The 19059-nt window shown below is 40.6% G+C and overlaps 1 protein-coding gene across 1 annotated transcript; it reads right to left on the minus strand.

The window, feature by feature from the left end:
* Nucleotides 1-10960: 10960 nt before the first annotated feature.
* LOC147432551 (16 kDa phloem protein 2-like) lies at nt 10961-13315 on the minus strand. The gene is made up of 5 exons (XM_086491602.1): nt 13160-13315; nt 12627-12692; nt 12087-12219; nt 11510-11627; nt 10961-11175 (listed from the first exon to the last, which is right to left on the minus strand). Exons 1-5 carry the CDS (start codon nt 13227-13229, stop codon nt 11041-11043), a joined length of 522 nt encoding a protein of 173 aa, XP_086347728.1. The 5' UTR covers nt 13230-13315; the 3' UTR covers nt 10961-11040.
* Nucleotides 13316-19059: the final 5744 nt, after the last annotated feature.

Raw genomic sequence — 19059 nt, forward strand, 5'->3', positions numbered from 1 at the left:
TTCACAAAAATCCATGCAATACTTAGTTTAACCGAGCCTTTCACTCAGTTTCCAAACCAGGTTGCAACTTAATTATTTGTTTATTTTACGACATCGACCATCATTAGTCAAAGAAATATATAATTTCCAAACTGTCACACAGCAGCAAAAGAGTACCTACACATTCATTAATCTCCAAAAGACCAGTAAAAAGTATCCGGAACAAGTTTCCAAATTTTCAAATCATTTCATCAACAAAGCTTCAGAGTGACATATTAGCTTTAGGTTAAATATACGGTAACAGACTACCTGGTTTTTTTTTTAGAATTTCAAAAAACCAGTTACAACGAAGCTATAGAGATTCCAAATGTAAGACAAGGAATTTTATAAAACCTGTAGATTAGGAGACGACGAAGCGTCCACAGTATCCTTCACGTTCTTTTTCGGCATGATTGAGCACCCAGTAGGAAGTATCCACTCACCCACACAGTATAGAATGCACACAAGTGAATACAGTACGATGCCAAGTGAGTAACAGTACTCACAATTTTAGGGGGCTTTTATACATTGCTGAAGCGAATCGGGAGCAGATCCGCCACTGTCACAGTCCTGCTACAAAGTTAGACGCCACCCATACGGGCCAGATACTCAGGGATAGTCCCCGCTGAAGATCCGGTCTGACCTTACATCAGTATATGTGACTATACTCACAAGCCACCTCAACCCTAGCGCAGGCACAAGACGTGTTGCAGGCAGCCCGACACAACAGAGAGGTAAAAATACGCTACAGAGTGTAAATGGAGAGAGAGAGATGTGCTATTTACCTTAAAGCAAGGTCACATCATAAAATATCTTGTCTTATAATGTATACCTACTGGACACACCAAAGCCGTCGATACCCGGTTCAATTCGCCCATCGAGATTTTTTTTACCTAGCTCAGGTTTAGCCACACATCCCAATATAAAATCCACACACCATAATCCTCGGCATATGTCATGCATCCAGCAACTGGGTACAATATATAGAGATGTTTATTTACCTTAAAGCAAGGTCACATCTAATAAATATCTAGTAACATACAGAATACCAACTAGAAACCCCAATGCAGTCGATACCCGGTTTGAATCGACTATCGAGCTTTTAAAAAAAAAAAACAGGCTCAGTTTTATCCCACACATCCTAGCTATCCACAAACCAATATACTCGGCTTAAGTCAAGTATCCAATAACTGGGGTACAGTATCCAGCAAGGAACTAAACAGTGTACGATATGCTGCATATTAACAACACATTTTTTTTATTAATTCATACTTCCAATTTTGATTCAAAGCCAGAAAGTGAGTCTATAAAAGCCAGAAGACACTAAAATATAAACCAATCAAAGGTAGCAGTAAGGAGTAACTGTACAAGGGTAATATACATATCCGTATGTTTGCATATCAGGAGTGCTAAAAAAATGGCCTACAATCAAGAACTGGTTTTTTCCATAGCAAAAGCACACCTTTATCAATCAGGTGACTCTACACGGAGAACAACATTACTCCGTTATGAACTATATCTATTCCCACACTTAGGAACCTTTGTTTCCCAGACTTAATGGTGGTCATACAAAGATCGAGTGACTCGTGTAACACTTTGGGGTCGTGAGCATTTTAGGAACAATATCAGATTGGCTATGGTTACAGAAGCTCTGGGCCTAGGGCCACAGTATTATTACGTAGAACATTCAATGAAGCCAGGTTTTTCAGAGCGGTTATACCTGCTAGCCCAATTCCTTCCATCTCAAAAGATCTATTTGTATCGAAGTTATGGTCATCAACTAAGAGGTTATTTTAACAGTACTCCACGCACACGGGAGTATGGGTTGGTCTTGGCAACTCGTATTTTGCCCTTAACAGAGCGCCCAAACACCTGCTATTACTGCGATAGCTGTTTGTGTGATCACGTAATGGGTGGTTTAATAGAGATGTAGATGAGGAGCCACAAAAATACTTATCGGCCCTGCTTCTTTTTGTCCCTTGTGAGTCAGAAGAAAGAACTCAAGCTATTTTGTGTGTGTGTGTGTGTGTGTGTGTGTGTGTGTGTGTGTGTGTGTGTGTGTGTGTGTGTGTGTGTGTGTGTGTGTGTGTGTGTGTGTGTGTGTGTGTGTGTGTGTGTGTGTGTGTGTGTGTGTGTGTGTGTGTGAGTGAGAGAGAGAGAGAGAGAGAGAGAGAGAGAGAGAGAGAGAGAGAGTCTAAATTTACTATTTCAACAAGGCAAAATAGGCATTTCTTGATATCCAAAACATGAGTTACATTGGCATCAAAAAGCATTACAATGGCACAATTTGAACTTGGCTACAAAGATCTCTACAATAGTTATGTTTTTCTCTACAACGCTGCATTAGTTTATGTCCACCTAGCATAAATAAAATTTTGAGCAATGGTTGTCCTCAATCTCCTCCATTATGTCCTGTCATAATTGCCATAGGCTGCATTGCTCCCTTAATGTGATTATTGTGAAAATGTTAATGTCCTTATCCACTACCTCCATATCTATCACAACATTGTTCTCCAAACCTTCTGACTCCTGACCAATAGGCATATAGCAACCTCCAACGAGTTGAGAACGCTTGTACCAATATGACATGATAAGAGATTGTGTGGCAATCACATACTTGACAACCAATATGTCAAGTGCAATCTCACAATATATGTCATCCACCTCTTTCACATACCATCCTCTAGCAAGAAGCTTATCACAAAAGGAAGAATTAAGTGCTTTGCAAACTAACATAGTCTTAGCCACTTTTACATGGAAGCTATGAAAAATCTCAACAACTAGACTGATAAGATAGAAATTTGCAAGCTTGAACAATTTAGTGGGAACAAAGTTACGAAGAGACCTTTGGACATCTCTGTAGAGCTTACACCTCAAGGCCTCACTTGAGGGTGTGTGTGGAACTGGCCAATCAACTGACTTCCAGCTGGTTGGTAGAGGAACCTTTACCAATGTTCCTTTTTTATTTTGTTGGTTGAGAGCGTAAAAGTGGCCGTAGAATAATATGCCTTCATCTACAAGGCTATTGTTGGTTTTTCATGCATACTAAAGGATTCCAAGGTGAGCATGGGTTATTGAGATGACTGCAAAAATACACTCGAGTGGCTCCCATTCCTCATATGAGGAAGGATAAGCATCACTGAATGCAATAGTTGTAAGTATGAGAACGAGCAAAAACATAAACATCCTTTCTATCAAGTTCGAGCTTGGATTCAAGGGAAACACTCACCCTTATTTCTCTTATCTCGAAATGGCTTGTGAGAGACTTCACAATGCTCCCAACTAAGTGTCTACAACATAGTTGTTCAAAGACCAAAATACACATTCTTGTGAACTATGCTAGTTGCAGTTTTGATACTCATAGAAGAGTGATGACACTAGATTTAAGAGCATCTTATAAGTAGCCTATTCCAAAACTTAAGTGTTACTCCTTACTCAAACACTGGAGACCTATTATAAAGATGAAGGTGACTTACAAAATCATAGCTAAAGCCATTGCTCAAAGGTTATCCCCCATTGGATAGGGTGATCACCCCTCACTAGCATGGCTTCATTAAGGGACACTCTATATATGACAACATCCTTGCCACACTAGTTTGAATTGAGTTTATTTAATTAGTGATGAAAGCTCCTGGTTTTTGTCCTGTGATGTGCAATGATGTGGTGACCTTAGGGATGGGTAGCACCTCTGAATTGCTTGTCAACAAGAAAGTAGTTGGGTCCTTTGATGTGAGAAGATCTATACGACAGGTCTGTCCTCTAGCCCCACTCCTTTTTGTGGTTGGTTCTCGCCCTTTAACCACTTCACTAAAAGCAAGTGCAGGGAAAGGTGAAATCCCTGGTCTGCTTCTACCAAATGGGAAAGGGCTCCTTGCTAAATTATTTGCGGATGATTTCCTTCTATTTGTAAAAGTGCTTGAAATTGTGCAATTTTTTGCAGTAGCATAAGGCTCCATGTGCACCATTGAGAAGTCAAGGTTGGTATCCCTAACTAAGGACAACTCATTTGGCCCATCTGCTTAGTCATGTGAAATGATACACAGGGGGACAATCTTCAAGAATTTAGGGGTCCCCCTTGGGAGTGGATATTACTAGCAAGAAAATAGTGCAATGGGCTATCTACAATTCCAAAGTAAGATGAAAAGGTGGAGCATTGTGTTGCCATTTTTTCACAACAGAATAAAGATTACTAACTCCTTTTGTATTCCATTTATCTCGTTCAAATTCTCCTCATCTCAATATGGATAAGTGTCATTGGAAAGAGGTTCTTAAACCCATAAAGATGTTTCTAACGAGAAATACTTTGAGAAATTCCCTTCCTTGGTAGTGTGGGAAGTGAGAGTGGATCGCTAGACCAAGGGATCAGGGAGGATTAGGAGTTTAAATCCTAAAGTTCATGCGAAATCCAGGTGTGCCAAGTTGGTTGTGACCCTGATGAAACAAGAGCAAGAATGGGCTTGGGAAATGATTGATAAGGCTACGTGTAGATCTAGTGGGGGCCAATGGAAATCTCTGGCATAGTTGAAGACAAGATCTTACTCCCTTGTTGATCCTCACTAAAGCTTAGTGGCATACAAGAGAAGTAATAAGAAAATGCTCTAAAGCTACCACAACTCTAGGATGGAAGCAGCATGTTCGATGTTTTAGAAGTACACTTCTTCATTGGTCCCCGTGGCTCTCCAAGCTTGGAAGCTTACATCTCAATTTTTTTTGGAGGGAGATAGCCAAGAAAGTGAACAACAAAGGTTTTTTCAACTTAAGCAACCTTTGGGGTGCAAGCCAGGGATATTGGTTGGAATTTAGCGAAATCAAGACCCATCTCAACATGTGTGAAATGAAGTAATTTTGTTAAGGAGGGTGCTAGAGGCTTTGAGGTTAGTATCATTACCCAACTGCCTATCCAACATTGATTAGAAAGCTTGGAATTGGCCTTTTAGTGCCCTCTAACAAAGGAAGTTTATAAAGGGTTGATGTTCTAGGCAGATTGGTGGTATCCATTGAACAAAGTATGGCTCCTATAGTGGATGGAGGCCAAGTGGCTTTCATACATAAACTCCAACTGACAGGCGTCTTGCCCTAGGCAATTCAAAGCCTTTAGTTGGAAATATTTTTGGGGAGCTATCCCTACGGGAGAAAATATTTGGACTTGTGGTCTTGGCAGTGCCTTGTGCTCTGGTTACAAAGCTGGTATTGAAAACCCTCTACACTTGTTCACAGAGTGCCCAACCATTAGAGGAGTGGTGTCCAAGGTCTATCTTTGGGTTAAGGGAACTTGGGACGTGCCCTTCTCTGGAAATGATCTCTTTTTGGAAAAAAGTACCATTAGGAATCAAGCCATTCTCTGTTGATTCCAGATTGTGTGATTTTTCTATCTCAATCAAACCTAGAAAGCTAGAAATAACAGAGTGTTCTAAGGTAAAACCATCCTGCCTCAGGTTGATGACATTATCTGAGAAAGATTAAAATTATCTACACACTTGGAAAACCAAAGCAAGGAGAAGATTGAGTAAGATGTATTAAAGCCTTTCAAAAAGTTCATGTTAAACAAGCCCTTTTCCTCATATGTTCTTATCCAAGAGGTGGCTTTAGTAGCTGTTTGTTGGAACACCTGTAATTCTTTTTATTGCCAAAATCGACAGCTTCGTAATGTGTGTTGATCAATAAAGAAAAAATCCCACCAGTATAGGAAAAAAAAGACCGTCTCATAACATTATAAGAGGAAAATTTGAGAACTACCCCTAATACCGCGGATTAACAAATGAAAATGGAGAGAGAAAAAATAACATTGGCAATAATAGAAAGGGCAATATGTGCGACAATGGTTTGTCAGCAATAAACACGATAATAGTCATAGATATATATCCACAACTATTACCACGTTTGTTGTCGCAATAACAAAAGCAATTCATAAACTAAAACCTTTTTTGAACTGGTTCAAGCTCCAATTTAAAAAAAATTACATGTTTGTCCTTTTCAAGCTTCTTTGCCTCTCGAACCATAGTGTGTGGGAGTTTCTCTAGCCCAAGCTTTACGTTGTTCAAATAGAATGACGTGTTGCATCTTGTTCGCTCTTTTCTTACATTTCCCATTCCCACTCCGCATCTCCTATGTTGCCTCCACGATAGCTCCATACTGGATTTGCGACCTGGTTGGCCGTTGTGCGTCGTACACTTGATTGATTGCTTTTTTAAACAGATTCAATGTAATCCTCCAACCAATATAAATTGCTCATTGGGGGCATTTGGGAATCACGCATGCAACACTTCCTCGATGTAGCGTGCATGATCGGGCTACTGGTCTCTGAATTTTATAAAACAATTTTTATATGTTGAGTGTATAAGAGTTTGAAGATGGCCTCAAAACTCCCTCCCATGTGTTGTACCAAGGTCCACTTCACTGTCATACTTTACTATGTAGTAGCGCCCATGAGTGTCTAACACGGGTGCGTCAATATCCTCGTCCTCTACATCTAGGTTCCAACAGTACTGTAAGGTCTCCACCTTTCTTGCTGCCGGGAATGAACTCAAAGCTTTAGGAGAAAGCATTGGTCATACAAACAGGTAAAAACACTATCTCAAAAGAAATTAAAAATGGTATTCTTTGTTTGTCGGTGCTTCTAGTTCTAGAACGATGGATCTTGGTGGAGAATGCATTGACTACATGGCTCTCAATAAAATGACCATCAAGAACAGATTCTTGATACCCAAGATCAATGATATACTAGACAATGATATGATGGACATGTTACAAGGTTCTACTTGTTTCAACAGAATTGACTTGTAAAGTGGCTATCATCAGATCAGAATTTCTCCTAGAGATGTTTACTTGATTACATTCAAGACGTCCTTTGGTTTCTACGAGTATTTAGTGATGCCTTTTGGTCTCACAAATGCTCTTGCAACCTTCAACAGAATGATGGACATGAATTTTTGAGAGTATAGGTCATTTGTGGGCATCTTTTTTGACAACATCATTGTATTCTTCAAGAATGAGGTAGAGCATTGACTGCATCTCTAATAAGTATTTCAGGCACTAAGGCAACATCGGTTGGTAGTAAATGGAAAAAAAGAGTGAGTTTTTTTTACCAAAGATTCCCTTTTTGGGACACATCGTCTCTTCAGAGGTTGTCAAAATGGATCTGGCCAAGATTGAGACCATCAAAGATTGGCAAGAGTTGAAGAATATGCATGAGGTTTGCAGCATTCTTATTATCGGCTTTTCATTCAAAAGTTTGTGGAGATTGGTTCTCCTCTGCATAGTTTGACATAGAAAGGGGTTCCTTCACTTGGGGACAGTCTGAGATTGCAGCCTTTAAGATTCTCAAGGAGAAGTTGACGACTGGCCAATATTGGTTTTGCCAAACTTGCAAAAGCCATTTAAGGTATATTGTGATGCCTATGGCCGCACTCTGGGAGCGGTCTTGTTGATGCAGGAAGGGCATGTTGTAGCCTATGAGTGCAAAATGTTTTCCAAACAAGTTCAGGTTGCACAGATTAACGAGAAACAGCTACTGACAGTTATCCACCATGCTCTTACTCAGTGACAACACTTTTTACTCAAAGCTGATTTTACAGTGTTCATCCATCATCATAATTTACGATATTTCTTGTCGAAGAAACAACTTTCAAACAAGCAGATGCAGTGGGCAAATATCTTGTCAAAGTTTCACTTTCAGATTGTGCATATTAAGGGACAAAAGAATGTGGTGGCGGATGCACTGTCTCGTCAGCCATTGGTTTTGGCTATTTCGACAGTTCATCGTCATAGCTTCAAGTATATGGTAGATTAGTACGCCACAGATCCGGATTTTATAGACATATTTGATCAGTTACAGAGTGGGGAAGCAGTCGTGGGCTATTCACTCAAGGAAGGCTATTTGATGTGGAAGAACTTGTTGTATGTTACACTAGCACTGACGAATAAGGTTTTGACAAAGTGCCCTATCCACCTTTTTTAAGCCACTACGGCATATAGACCACCTTGAAAGGTGTGGAACGGTTTTTTTACTAGCCAAGGGTCAAAAAGGATGTGGATGAGTTTGTTCACTTTTGTTTGATATGCCAAAAGATCAAGTTTGACATGCATAATCCACCAAGTCTTTTGCTACCTTTACCTATACCTAGCCAACCTTGGGAAAGTATAGCAATGGATTCTATTTTTTATTTTCCGAAGATTTAGAGTGGGCACGATGGAATTTGGATAGTCATCCATAGATTTAGCAAGCACACTCACTTTATTTCAGTCAAGATGACGGTTAAGCCAGACCACTTGGTCAACTATGTCTCACAGATATTTCGACTTAACATGCCTCAGTCTATAGTTTCAAATAGAGATCCTTGTTTTACTAGTTTATTTTAAAGGACAATCTAAAAGAATTTGTTACTTGGTTACAGTTCTCGTCCTCTTTCCACCCACACACTGATGAGTAATCATAGATTGTTGATTTGATGGTTCTGGACTCGTTGAAGTCTTACATCTTTGATCAAAGAGCTTAGTGGGTGAAGTTTTGGCCCTTGGTGGAGTTTGCCTACAACAACACAATACATACGTCTATGTGGGAAGGCACCATTTGAGATCTTTGAGGATGATAAGAAGGTTCCACCTATTCTAAGCACCAAAGGTAAGATTTTTGAAGTAGATCTATATATTCAGGATCTGGAGACTGCTTTTGCAAAGTTGCACAACGCTCTTGAAGAGTCTCACGGAAGGCATAAGAAAGCAGCGGACAAGCATCGTTGTGACCTGCAATGGAAGGAAGATGATTAGGTGCTTCTATGGTTTGAGAAGGCACGCCTACGAAAAATAAAGGGTAAGGCGAGACTTTTTCCAAAGTTGAGTATGAGATATTATGGCCCTTTTCAGATTCAAGAAAAGATAAACGATGTATCCTTTAGACTGAAGTTACCCGATGCTTGGAAGATTCGCAATGCATTTTATGCAAGTCTATTGAAACCTTTCAAAGGTGGGGAGCCTGATCAACAAAGTGAACTGGAAGAGACCAATGAGATTCTTATTCTAGAACAGATACTAGCTCATAGGGAAAGGAAAGTGAAAGATAAAGTCAACACCGGTATTTAGTTAAGGCATTGGATGCGAAATGGATGGATGAGGATCTAACAAGTACTCAGATTTTGGAACTTTACCTTAAGGCTTTTGGTCTAGCTTCGACTATTCCAAGAGTTACCAATGATCAACCAGTTGAATCTAGTGCGGTGCATAATGTACAAGAGGAGAGTTACTCCACTCCTTTATCACGGATTACCAAGATCAATCAGAGTCACTGCTTTTTTCCCAGACTTCAAGGATAATGATGGGCTGGTAGTATTCTGTTGTATGACTTTAAAGAAATGAAATACTGTCATGGAAATTTCTTAACTGATTTGGATATATGTGCTCTCTCATGTGTGTGATGTTTGAGTGCATGATTAAAAAACAAAATTACTGCAGAATTTCATCGCATTTGGGTCAGCAACTTCTTTGACGACCTTAGCCAGCTCTAGCATTGTGAATTCTCTAGAGCTTCCAAGATTAAACGAACCAATGTGATCACCCTCCATTAGGCATATCAAGCCATCAACAAGTTCAGAAACGAATTGAAAACTTCTAGTTTGCTTGCCATCGCCACTAAGAGTCATGGGCTCTTTGCGTGTAGCCCGGGCAACAAAGTTGCTAACAACCCGTCCATGCCATCGTCTATACACATCCTTGGGCCTGTGTTGAAAATGCAAGTAATGCAAACCTCCACACGTGCACCCCTGTGGTAATCCATATTAAGCAACTTCGAACTCCAGTAGGGTTTAAATTACCCGAATATGACTCTCGCTGTGGGTCCATAACCTTCGCTCGTACTTGTGAGTAGGAAACGGCCACCCACTCTCTTTGCAATGTTGAGAGTGCCAACTACATATCTCTCTCTCTCTCTCTCTCTCTCTCTCTCTCTCTCTCTCACACACACACACACACACAAAATTGTAGTGAACTGCAGCAGTATACCTTGCCCTCGGTGCTCTGTACAAATCTCCTTGCGGGCAGCTATAGAGCCAGTTCTCATGAGGGTTTGATTTTCAAAATGTTGGCAATATGTTGCCAATTTTTTGGTTTCACATGGAGTGTTTCCACTAAATAGTTGGCAACAAGTTCCCAAACGGCTCCATGCCCAAGGGGTGGAGCAAGATGGCAACCACAAGTGAAGACAAAGAGGAAAAAGTGTTTTTCATTGAATGGAGGAAAAGACAAACTTTTTTTTTCCACTTCTCTCTCTATTCTCACTTACTTTTCCCATTCATTTTCCTTAAAAGAAATCTCTCCCACTCTCTCACGTTTCTAGATACCTTCCATGAAAACTCACAAAATCAAGTTGTTGGAACAAGTTGCCAACCAACCTCTCATGTGAACTAGCTCATAGGTGTCTCTCTCTCTCTCTCTCCCCCGACCTTGACGGACCCATATGAGGCTCTTAAATGAAAGGACCCGTTTACAAACTCAAGCATTTAATGCTTCACATGCAAAAGTCAAATGTATGCCTAACTCCCCCTTCTTCTTAACTAAGGCTTGTTTTGAAAAGCCAAAAAGTGAGCTGACTTAGGTTACTCATGAGGGCTAGAAAAATACATTTTTCCTAGCCGAACAAAATAAGGGGAAACTTGAAACTCTCTCGGTTTTCAGGTCAAAATTTGAAGCTTCTACCGGTAATTACACTAAAACTTGTGTTAATATTCCGGTTTTCTTAAAGGCAAGCTCAAAATCTAACCGGGATTTTATAATTTCAGCAGGTTAAAATACACTAGACCCCGGTTTTTTTCTAACACTAAGTTGGTTAATTTATTTTTAATTTTTAATTAAATATACTCATCACAAAGAAGCTACAAAGACCCCATTGCCGTTAGCTTTGCTGCATTGAGAGAGACAACCCTAAACCCCCAGACATACGATACACATAGAATGTCTAACTTCAGCTCAATTTCTGCAAAGTCGATCAATGACTCATGGTACAAACAAAGATTCTGCCAAGGCTGGCATAACCTACTGCCAGCCACCCTCATTGCTATCACCATATGGACCATTGCTGCCATGATGTGCGGGATTGAAATGATTGGCATGAGGATGGTGCGGCCTATCTGGATGGAACGGCAGAGGTTGCAGCTTGCTCTCCTGTTCCTATACAAGCAACCAAAAACACATACATCAACAAAGCCTCACATTGGAAACCGGTAAGAAAGGGAGTTAATTAGTCAAGAACATGAGAAGCTAATTGAAAATGAGCCAATATTGAGAAGTCTTGCACTTTCCTTGCTTTGCAAAGCGGCATTGCCATACAAGAATCTTAAAGAGGTGGATCCAAAGATTTGTCAACGTATGATTTCTATGTGAGATAGAAAGCTTACAAGAAACTTTGTGCCTTCTTAACATACTCTCAAAACTTCATCTCTTGATGTAAATACAGAAAAAACTTCACCAAAGGTCTTTGAGAAAGAAGGGGCGAGATACTTACTGAGGGAACAAATTTGAGCGAAACCTCTACTTGCCCTTGCGTCTTGCCATTCGTACACACTAGGTCATACGAGCTTGCTGGCACTTCAAGCTCCTCGATTACTCTACCTATAGGAATCCTGAAAGCACATTGCATCCAATGACCAAATAAAGAGTATGCTGGAAAGATGCTTAAATCTCCGGTGGAAGGGAGGAACAAGGAAGCAAGGGAGGTCGGTGTGACATTAAAACTCATTTCATGGGTATGGAACCGCAAAACCTGCAAGCTGTTTAGGCAAAGCCTACAAAGATACGCACGCACGCACGCACGCACATATGTCCTAAACAATGAGCTAACAATCAAAATCAACAATTCGAGATCAACAAGAAAGCAAACTCACTATGCAACACCCTACTTGCATAATTGAGCATTTCTATAAGCAAATGGACTCAGAATGCAACAAAACGAAACCCCAAAAAGCTGTATGCTGCCCAAGAGCTCTGCAAATCAATTTCTGCCGAAAAGCACTGCTAAGTCAATATGTGTGTATGTGTGCATGTGCGTTCTCATGAGTATAACTGCGGTGGTAAAGACCTACTTAGCTTCTCCAATGGCATCATCTTTACTGCGGTCATCTTCATCAAATATCTTGATGATCACATCGGTAGAATCATCACCATCCTCCACTTGAAAGAAAAAGGATTGGTCCCAGATTGGATCAGAGCCTCCACCTAAGAACACAGGTTAGGAAGGAAGTATCAAGGTGCATACTGGTCGAGGATTCCTATAAGCTCAAAAAACCCTAATTCACCTATAAAGCAAAGTGCAAGTTTTAGACTAATGGCAGTCATCAACAAGACAGTGGAATTATCTGCTTCATCGTGCATAATTAACAATATTCTCACCAACATCACCAGAATCCTGTAGATGAAAGTTGAAATAGGTATCGGATAAACCCAAGCACTAGAAATTTATGACTATTTCCTATGCAAAACAGGCCTTTTTGAACCAATTAAAGTTGTAAGGTGTAGAAAGCTTTGGGCTCTGATACCACACTATTCAAGACAAGGCAAATGCATTATCGGTAAGATGAGCAGACAAAAAAAAAAAAAAAAAGTGCGGACATTGCCTTTCCTACCTTCCAAAGTTTTGCTTTTCTGGTCCTGCGTTTTGTAGGAGAGCAATGCATATGGATCATTCTTTCCTGTAGAACAAAAGCATGAAGAATCCATTACAAATCACACAGTCAATGCGATGTGTAAGTTGAAGATAAAAATCCTGCATTTCTAGTTATTTTATATCCTAAGTTGAATTTCAGAATCACGAATTTAAATGGCAAAAACTTGTGCACACACCCAAGAACAAACTTTAACACGCAGGAATGGCACGCCGGCAGACAGACAGTATAGGGCATTGCGGCAATTACTTCCAAAATCGGGCTCTGCTTGGCTGTTCTTCAAGGGTTAGATCTAGTTTTCTAGATTCGTGTCATTCCACACAAATACACACACAGATGCATAAAAACGCAGACAGCTTCGCCCAATGTAGCCTTTTATCTGGAACGCAGGAGTGTGTGTGTGTGTGTGTGTGTGTGTGTGTGTGTGTGTGTGTGTGTGTGTGTGTGTGTGTGTGAGAGAGAGAGAGAGAGAGAGAGAGAGAGAGAGATCATACCAAAGAATTCCACATTTCGCATCTCTTTGCCACCATGCAGATGAACTTCGAGAGTGCCTTTGGCAGCCATTCTCTTCTTCTGCTCCACGCTCCAAGTTCCGGCTTTCGTCTTCTGTGGGTCGCGACGGCAATCTCTAGGAGGAGAAGAGTTGACTGGATGCTAGCTGAAGCTTTTAGAATATGCCAAAAACGGGACTCTTGAGTCACGAGTCGCTCATTGGTCTTTGCAGTAAATGCCAGAAGGGCCCAAGTCCAATGTGATGTGACTTCGTGTTTTTTTAAAGGGAAAATTACCAAAATACCCCTCTAATTCCCAAAATACCCCTCAAATTTCAAAAATTCCCAAAATAAATTCTCAAAATGCCCTTCAAAATTTCCAAAATACCCCTGGTTGTGAGATTCAAAATTTCTCCCAAGATAAAAGCATTTCTAGCTTTTTATAAGAAGATCGATTGTGTATCAATACAAGATGCTAAAACTAGAATTTGAGTTGATTACGTAGGCTTTGGAGATGAAATGCTTCATTATTTTTCGATATAATTGCCTTTTTTTGCGAGGTAATTCGTGACAAATTACATGTTAAGCACAAAAAAAGGGATCTCAATTGTCAAAAAGGAATAAAGATTAGAAAATTTTGAACTATCGAACCAAAATAGATACAAGGGTATTTTGGAATTTTTTGAAATTTGAGGGGTATTTTGGAAATTTCCACAAATTAGAGGGGTATTTTGATAATTTCCCCTTTTTCTAAAGAGAGAGATGTACAACATGAAATTACAACTCTCAGTCTCACACACCCGTCTCCGTGAGGTGGAGCATCCCAGCCTGATAAGGTTGGGCAACCCATCATATAGACTTGGGAACAGCCCCTAAGGGCCACATGTCACACAAGCTGTCAAGGGGGTTTGAACCCTAAAAGATAGAAGGCCCTAAAAGATACCCCCTCAAAGTTACCTGCAATATGAAGAAAATAGATTTGGGGAACAACCCCTAAGGGCCACATGTCACACGAACTGTCAAGGGGGTTTTAACCCTAAACTAGAGTGCTTCATTAGCCTCATTTGTATTGAATTGAAGTGAGTCCGAGGGTAAGAGAAAACAAGAACCTAGAAGAGAAAAGCGGAGACCAGGGGGGGGGGGGGAGAGAGAGAGAGAGAGCTTGCGCTTTTTTTTTCACAAATCATATTACTTTAAGTTGGCATGGTCTTGTGTTTACAACGCCATGATCTTCATGTCTCAATTTTGATATGTCTAAACATATCCCTAGCTTTTGAATTGTGTTAACTTTTCTATTCAATCTCTCTCTCTATTGTGTGCATTCTTGTCATTCGTGTAAGTGTGGTTGTGTCATTTGAAGATTCAACTAGAGTATATATCCCTGGAGAAGAAAATGGAGAGAGAGCAAATGCGAGAGAGAGAGAGAGAGAGAGAGAGAGAGAGAGAGAGAGAGAGAGAGAGAGAGAGAGCTAGATATATCCTGGAATCCAATTAGCAATACTATAGTGAATTCTGGTTGTTTGGCTTTGAGTCTGGCACTACTCATTTGCAGTGGCCATGGAGAACCTGTGGAATATTGAGTGGCCATTTGGGATGCATGAGGTCTATCGTTTTCAACTCTGCAAACGACCTGCTCACCATGGGATGAGATGAAAACTCCATCCAATGATCTGCCTTGGCATACAAGGCAATGTGAGACAAGGCATTCTCTTTCAACAACCCTTGTCTAACAATATCATTGTCACCCATATTGGAGTCCTACGGAGTGCCACATGCCTTCAAGGTGCAAAGCATAGGTGATTACATTTGGAGAAACGCCCTCACATTGCATCCACTAAAAACATCCCAGAGCTTCTTGACTCGTGCAATCAATGCATTACAAGAGACGACATTCTGGAAAGGAAACTCGTCAAGAACTTTTTGAGCTTTTTGAAGTAAACGACATTTGGTGTATATGTCAAGCATGGCATTTCCAAGCATGAATTCTTTTTTCAACAACCCTTGACTAAAAATATCATCGTGATTGCATTTGGAGAGATGCCATCTCTTTGTATTTGTTGTAAGCAGCCCATAGCTTTCTAGCCTGTCCTTGTTCGGCATATTCCGTAATCAATGCACTCCAGTCAATGGCATGCACAACTTCTTTTTTTAGCAGCCCCTGACTAACAATATCATTGTGAATTTTGTTGCCCATATTGGCGTCTTACGTAGTGTCACATTCCTTCAAGACAAAAGCTTAGGCGATTGCATCTGGAGAGATGTCATCGCTTTGCATCGGCTATTCCTACCACATTTGTCATACATGTTGACCAAGGCAGTGCCAATCATAACATTTTTTTCCAACAGCCCCTAACTAACAATATCATCATGAGTTCTTTTGTCCATCCTAGTGACTTCCAAATTGTCAGGTTACTTCAAGATGCGAGAATAGGTAATTCCACATCTGGAGAGATGCGCTCACTTCGTATCAGCTAAAAACAGCCCATAGCTTCTTGGTTCCGCTCCTGTTCGACATATCTCGCATTCAATGCAATCTAAGGCATAACATTCTAGACAGGCATCTCCTCAGAACTTTTTGTGCTTTTTGAAGTACACCACATTTGGCATACATGTCAACCAAGGCATTGCCAAGCACGATGTTCTGTTTCAATAGCCCCTGACTAACAATATCATCATGAATTATGTTTTCAAAATCTTGTTGGGAATGTCTCACAATCAATGCATTCCAAGAGACAACATTCCGTACACGAAACTTCTCACAAAAGGTGTTGGAGATGTTCAATTGAATTTTCAGAATGGCTCTTCTTTCACGCTGAAGAATGTGAGACATGTTCCCGCAATTACAAAGATCTTGATCAGCACAGGTTTACTTGATGATGCTGGCTACGTCACCACTTTTGGACAGAACATGTGGAAGATATCCAAGGGTTCTATGACAGTAACACATGGAGTAAAGTCTGGAGGACTTTACATGATTTATGTATCAAATGTCTCTAAAAATATAATCAATGTAATCGAGCAGCCGAACGTTTCTTTGTGGCATAGCCGGTTAGGACATATGTCCAAGAAGGGAATGGAAATCTTGTCTCGTTCTGGTTATTTGCCTGGCTTTTCATTTAATGATTTTGAATTCTGTGAACATTTTTTGTATGGTAAGCAAACACAGCAGCCACATAAGCATAGAAGCAGTAGAAGAGATACACAGTTGGCACTTGTTCATAGTGATTTGTGTGGACCTATGCCTAACCTATCTCTAGGGAGAGCTTCTTACTTTATGACATTTATAGATGATTACTCGAGGAAAGTATGGGTTTACTTTCTCAAGCACAAGGATGAAGCGTTTAGTGTTTTCAAAACGTTTGTGACACTTGTGGAGAATCAGAGTGGCAAGAAGCTTAAATGCTTACGCACTGACAATGGTGGAGAGTATGTTTCAAAGGCCTTTCAGGACTTTTGTGAGTCAAAAGGTATAAAATGTGAACTTACTGCTCCTTACAATCCTCCTCAAAATGGTGTTGCTGAGAGGATGAATAGGACCATACAAGAGAAGGTCAGAAGTATGTTGTCTAATGCACAGCTGCCAAATGGGTTTTGGGTTGAAGTTGTATCAACAGCTGTTCATCTTGTAAATAGATCTCCTAGCAAGGTTTTGCAGAAGGATTCGGTGCCAGAGATGGTATGGTCAGGCAAAATGCCCTCATACAAGCATCTCGGAGTCTTTGGTTGTGAGGCATATACTCACGTTCCAAAGGAATTTAGGAACAAACTTGAGCCAAAGAGTAGAAAGTGCATCTATCTAGGCTATGGTAATTCTGGTGAGATGGGGTACAGACTTTGGGATCCCGAATCCAGAAAGGTTGTCCGCAGCAATGATGTTCACTTTAATGAATCCAAATATCATTCTAAACCAGAGAGGGTTGAGGAGATTAGAAGAGTTGTCTTCCAAGAAGATGGACCTGCACGTGCAAGACAAAATGTCAGGGCTCAAGAGGAGCAAGGACAGGATAGATTGGAACCACAGGTTGTGGCTGAGCCTGAGCCACCTATTGTGCGTAGATCTGGACGTGTCACGCGACCTCCTGATAGGTTTGTTCCATCTATGAACTATGTCATGTTGACTGATTGCAATGAGCCTTCATGTTACAAGGAAGCAGTGCAAATGAAGGACTCCGGGAATTGGCAATTGGCCATGCAGTCAGAGATGACAGCTTTGCATAAAAACAAGACATGGAAGCTAGTTAAATTACCACAGGGCAAAAAGGCTCTACCTTGTAAATGGGTTTACAGGTATAAGATCATCGCTCATGATAGTCAGCCAAAGTACAAAGCAAGGCTTGTTGCCAAGGGCTTTAAGCAAGAACAAGGAATTGACTTTGATGAAGTCTTCTCTTCGGTGGTCAAAATGACTACATTGAGATGCTTTCTTGCATTGGTTGCCATATTAGATTTGGTGTTGCACCAAATGGATGTCAAGACAGCATTCTTGCATGGTGATTTAGATGTGGAAATTTACATGGAGCAGCCAGAAGGGTTTGTTGAGAAAGGCAAGGAAGATTGGGTATGCCAGTTGTTAAAGAGTCTTTATGGCTTAAAACAATCACCGAGGGCATGGTACCATAAATTCCACAAGTTTATGCTTTCTCAAGGCTACAAACGTAGTGAGTTCGATAACTGTCTATATACAAAGAAGGCTAAGGATGGTAGTTGGCTGATCCTTATTTTGTATGTGGATGACATGTTGATTGCTGGCAAGCACTTGGAAGAAATTTCAGCTTTGAAGTCAAAGATGGCAAAATCGTTTGACATGAAAGACATGGGTGAGGCAAGTCATATACTTGGTATGCGCATTGAGAGAGACAGATCAAAGAAGTTGATTTGGTTATCTCAAACAGAGTATATTGACAAGGTTTTGCAACGTTTCAATATGGAGAAGGGAAAGGCACTGAGTGTTCCATTGCCACCATATGTGAAACTTAGCAAACAAGATTGTCCTGTGTCTGAGGAAGGGCAGGCTGAAATGGATAAGATTCCATATGCGTCTGCAGTGGGTAGTTTGATGTATGCAATGATTGCTACTCGCCCAGACATTGCATTTGCAGTGGGAGTAGTAAGTCGATACATGTCAAACCCAGGCAAGAAACATTGGGAGGCAGTGAAAGGAATATTGAGATACCTGAAAGCTACAAAGAGTATGCGTATATGCTATGGGAGTCAGGAGCTAAGTGTAAAGGGTTTTACAGACTCAGATTATGTAGGTGACTTAGACAACCGAAGGTCTACGTCAAGGTATGTCTTTACATTGGCTGGTGGAGCAGTATCATGGCGTTCTAGATTACAAGATTGTGTTACTCAGTCTACTACAGAGGCTGAATATGTTGCAGCATCAGAGGCATGCAAAGAATCAATTTGGCTTAATCGACTAGTAACAGACTTGGGAATCAAAGAAGAGATGCCTGTGTTATATTGTGATAGTCAAAGTGCTATACAATTGGCTCGCAATCCAGTTTATCACTCAAAGACAAAGCATGTGGATGTGAAGTATCATTTCATCAGGGAAATGCTCGAGGATAAGCAACTTCAGCTTGTCAAAGTTCACACCACAGAAAATCCTGCTGATCTACTTACAAAAGGACTTCCCTCAGAGAGCTTTGCGCATTTTTGCAAGCAGTTAGGTGTAGGGTAGTACATCACTTCTCTACATCTCTTGTATATTAGCTTGTATAGTAGCTTCTTTCACACTTAAAGTACCACATTGGACTTTAAGTGGGAGGTTGTTGGGGTATAAAGCCCAATGTGGTCGCCCAGGTAAGTGGGCGGGCCTCCAGGTATGTACACATATTCTTTTGTAAAAACCTAATAATAACTCACTATGCTCTACACATTACAGTAGAGCAAGTTCACCA

This window comes from Adiantum capillus-veneris, chromosome 20 (genome assembly GCF_014529385.1).
Source record: "Adiantum capillus-veneris isolate H3 chromosome 20, ASM1452938v2, whole genome shotgun sequence".
In the NCBI taxonomy this organism is placed as follows: Eukaryota; Viridiplantae; Streptophyta; class Polypodiopsida; order Polypodiales; family Pteridaceae; genus Adiantum; species Adiantum capillus-veneris.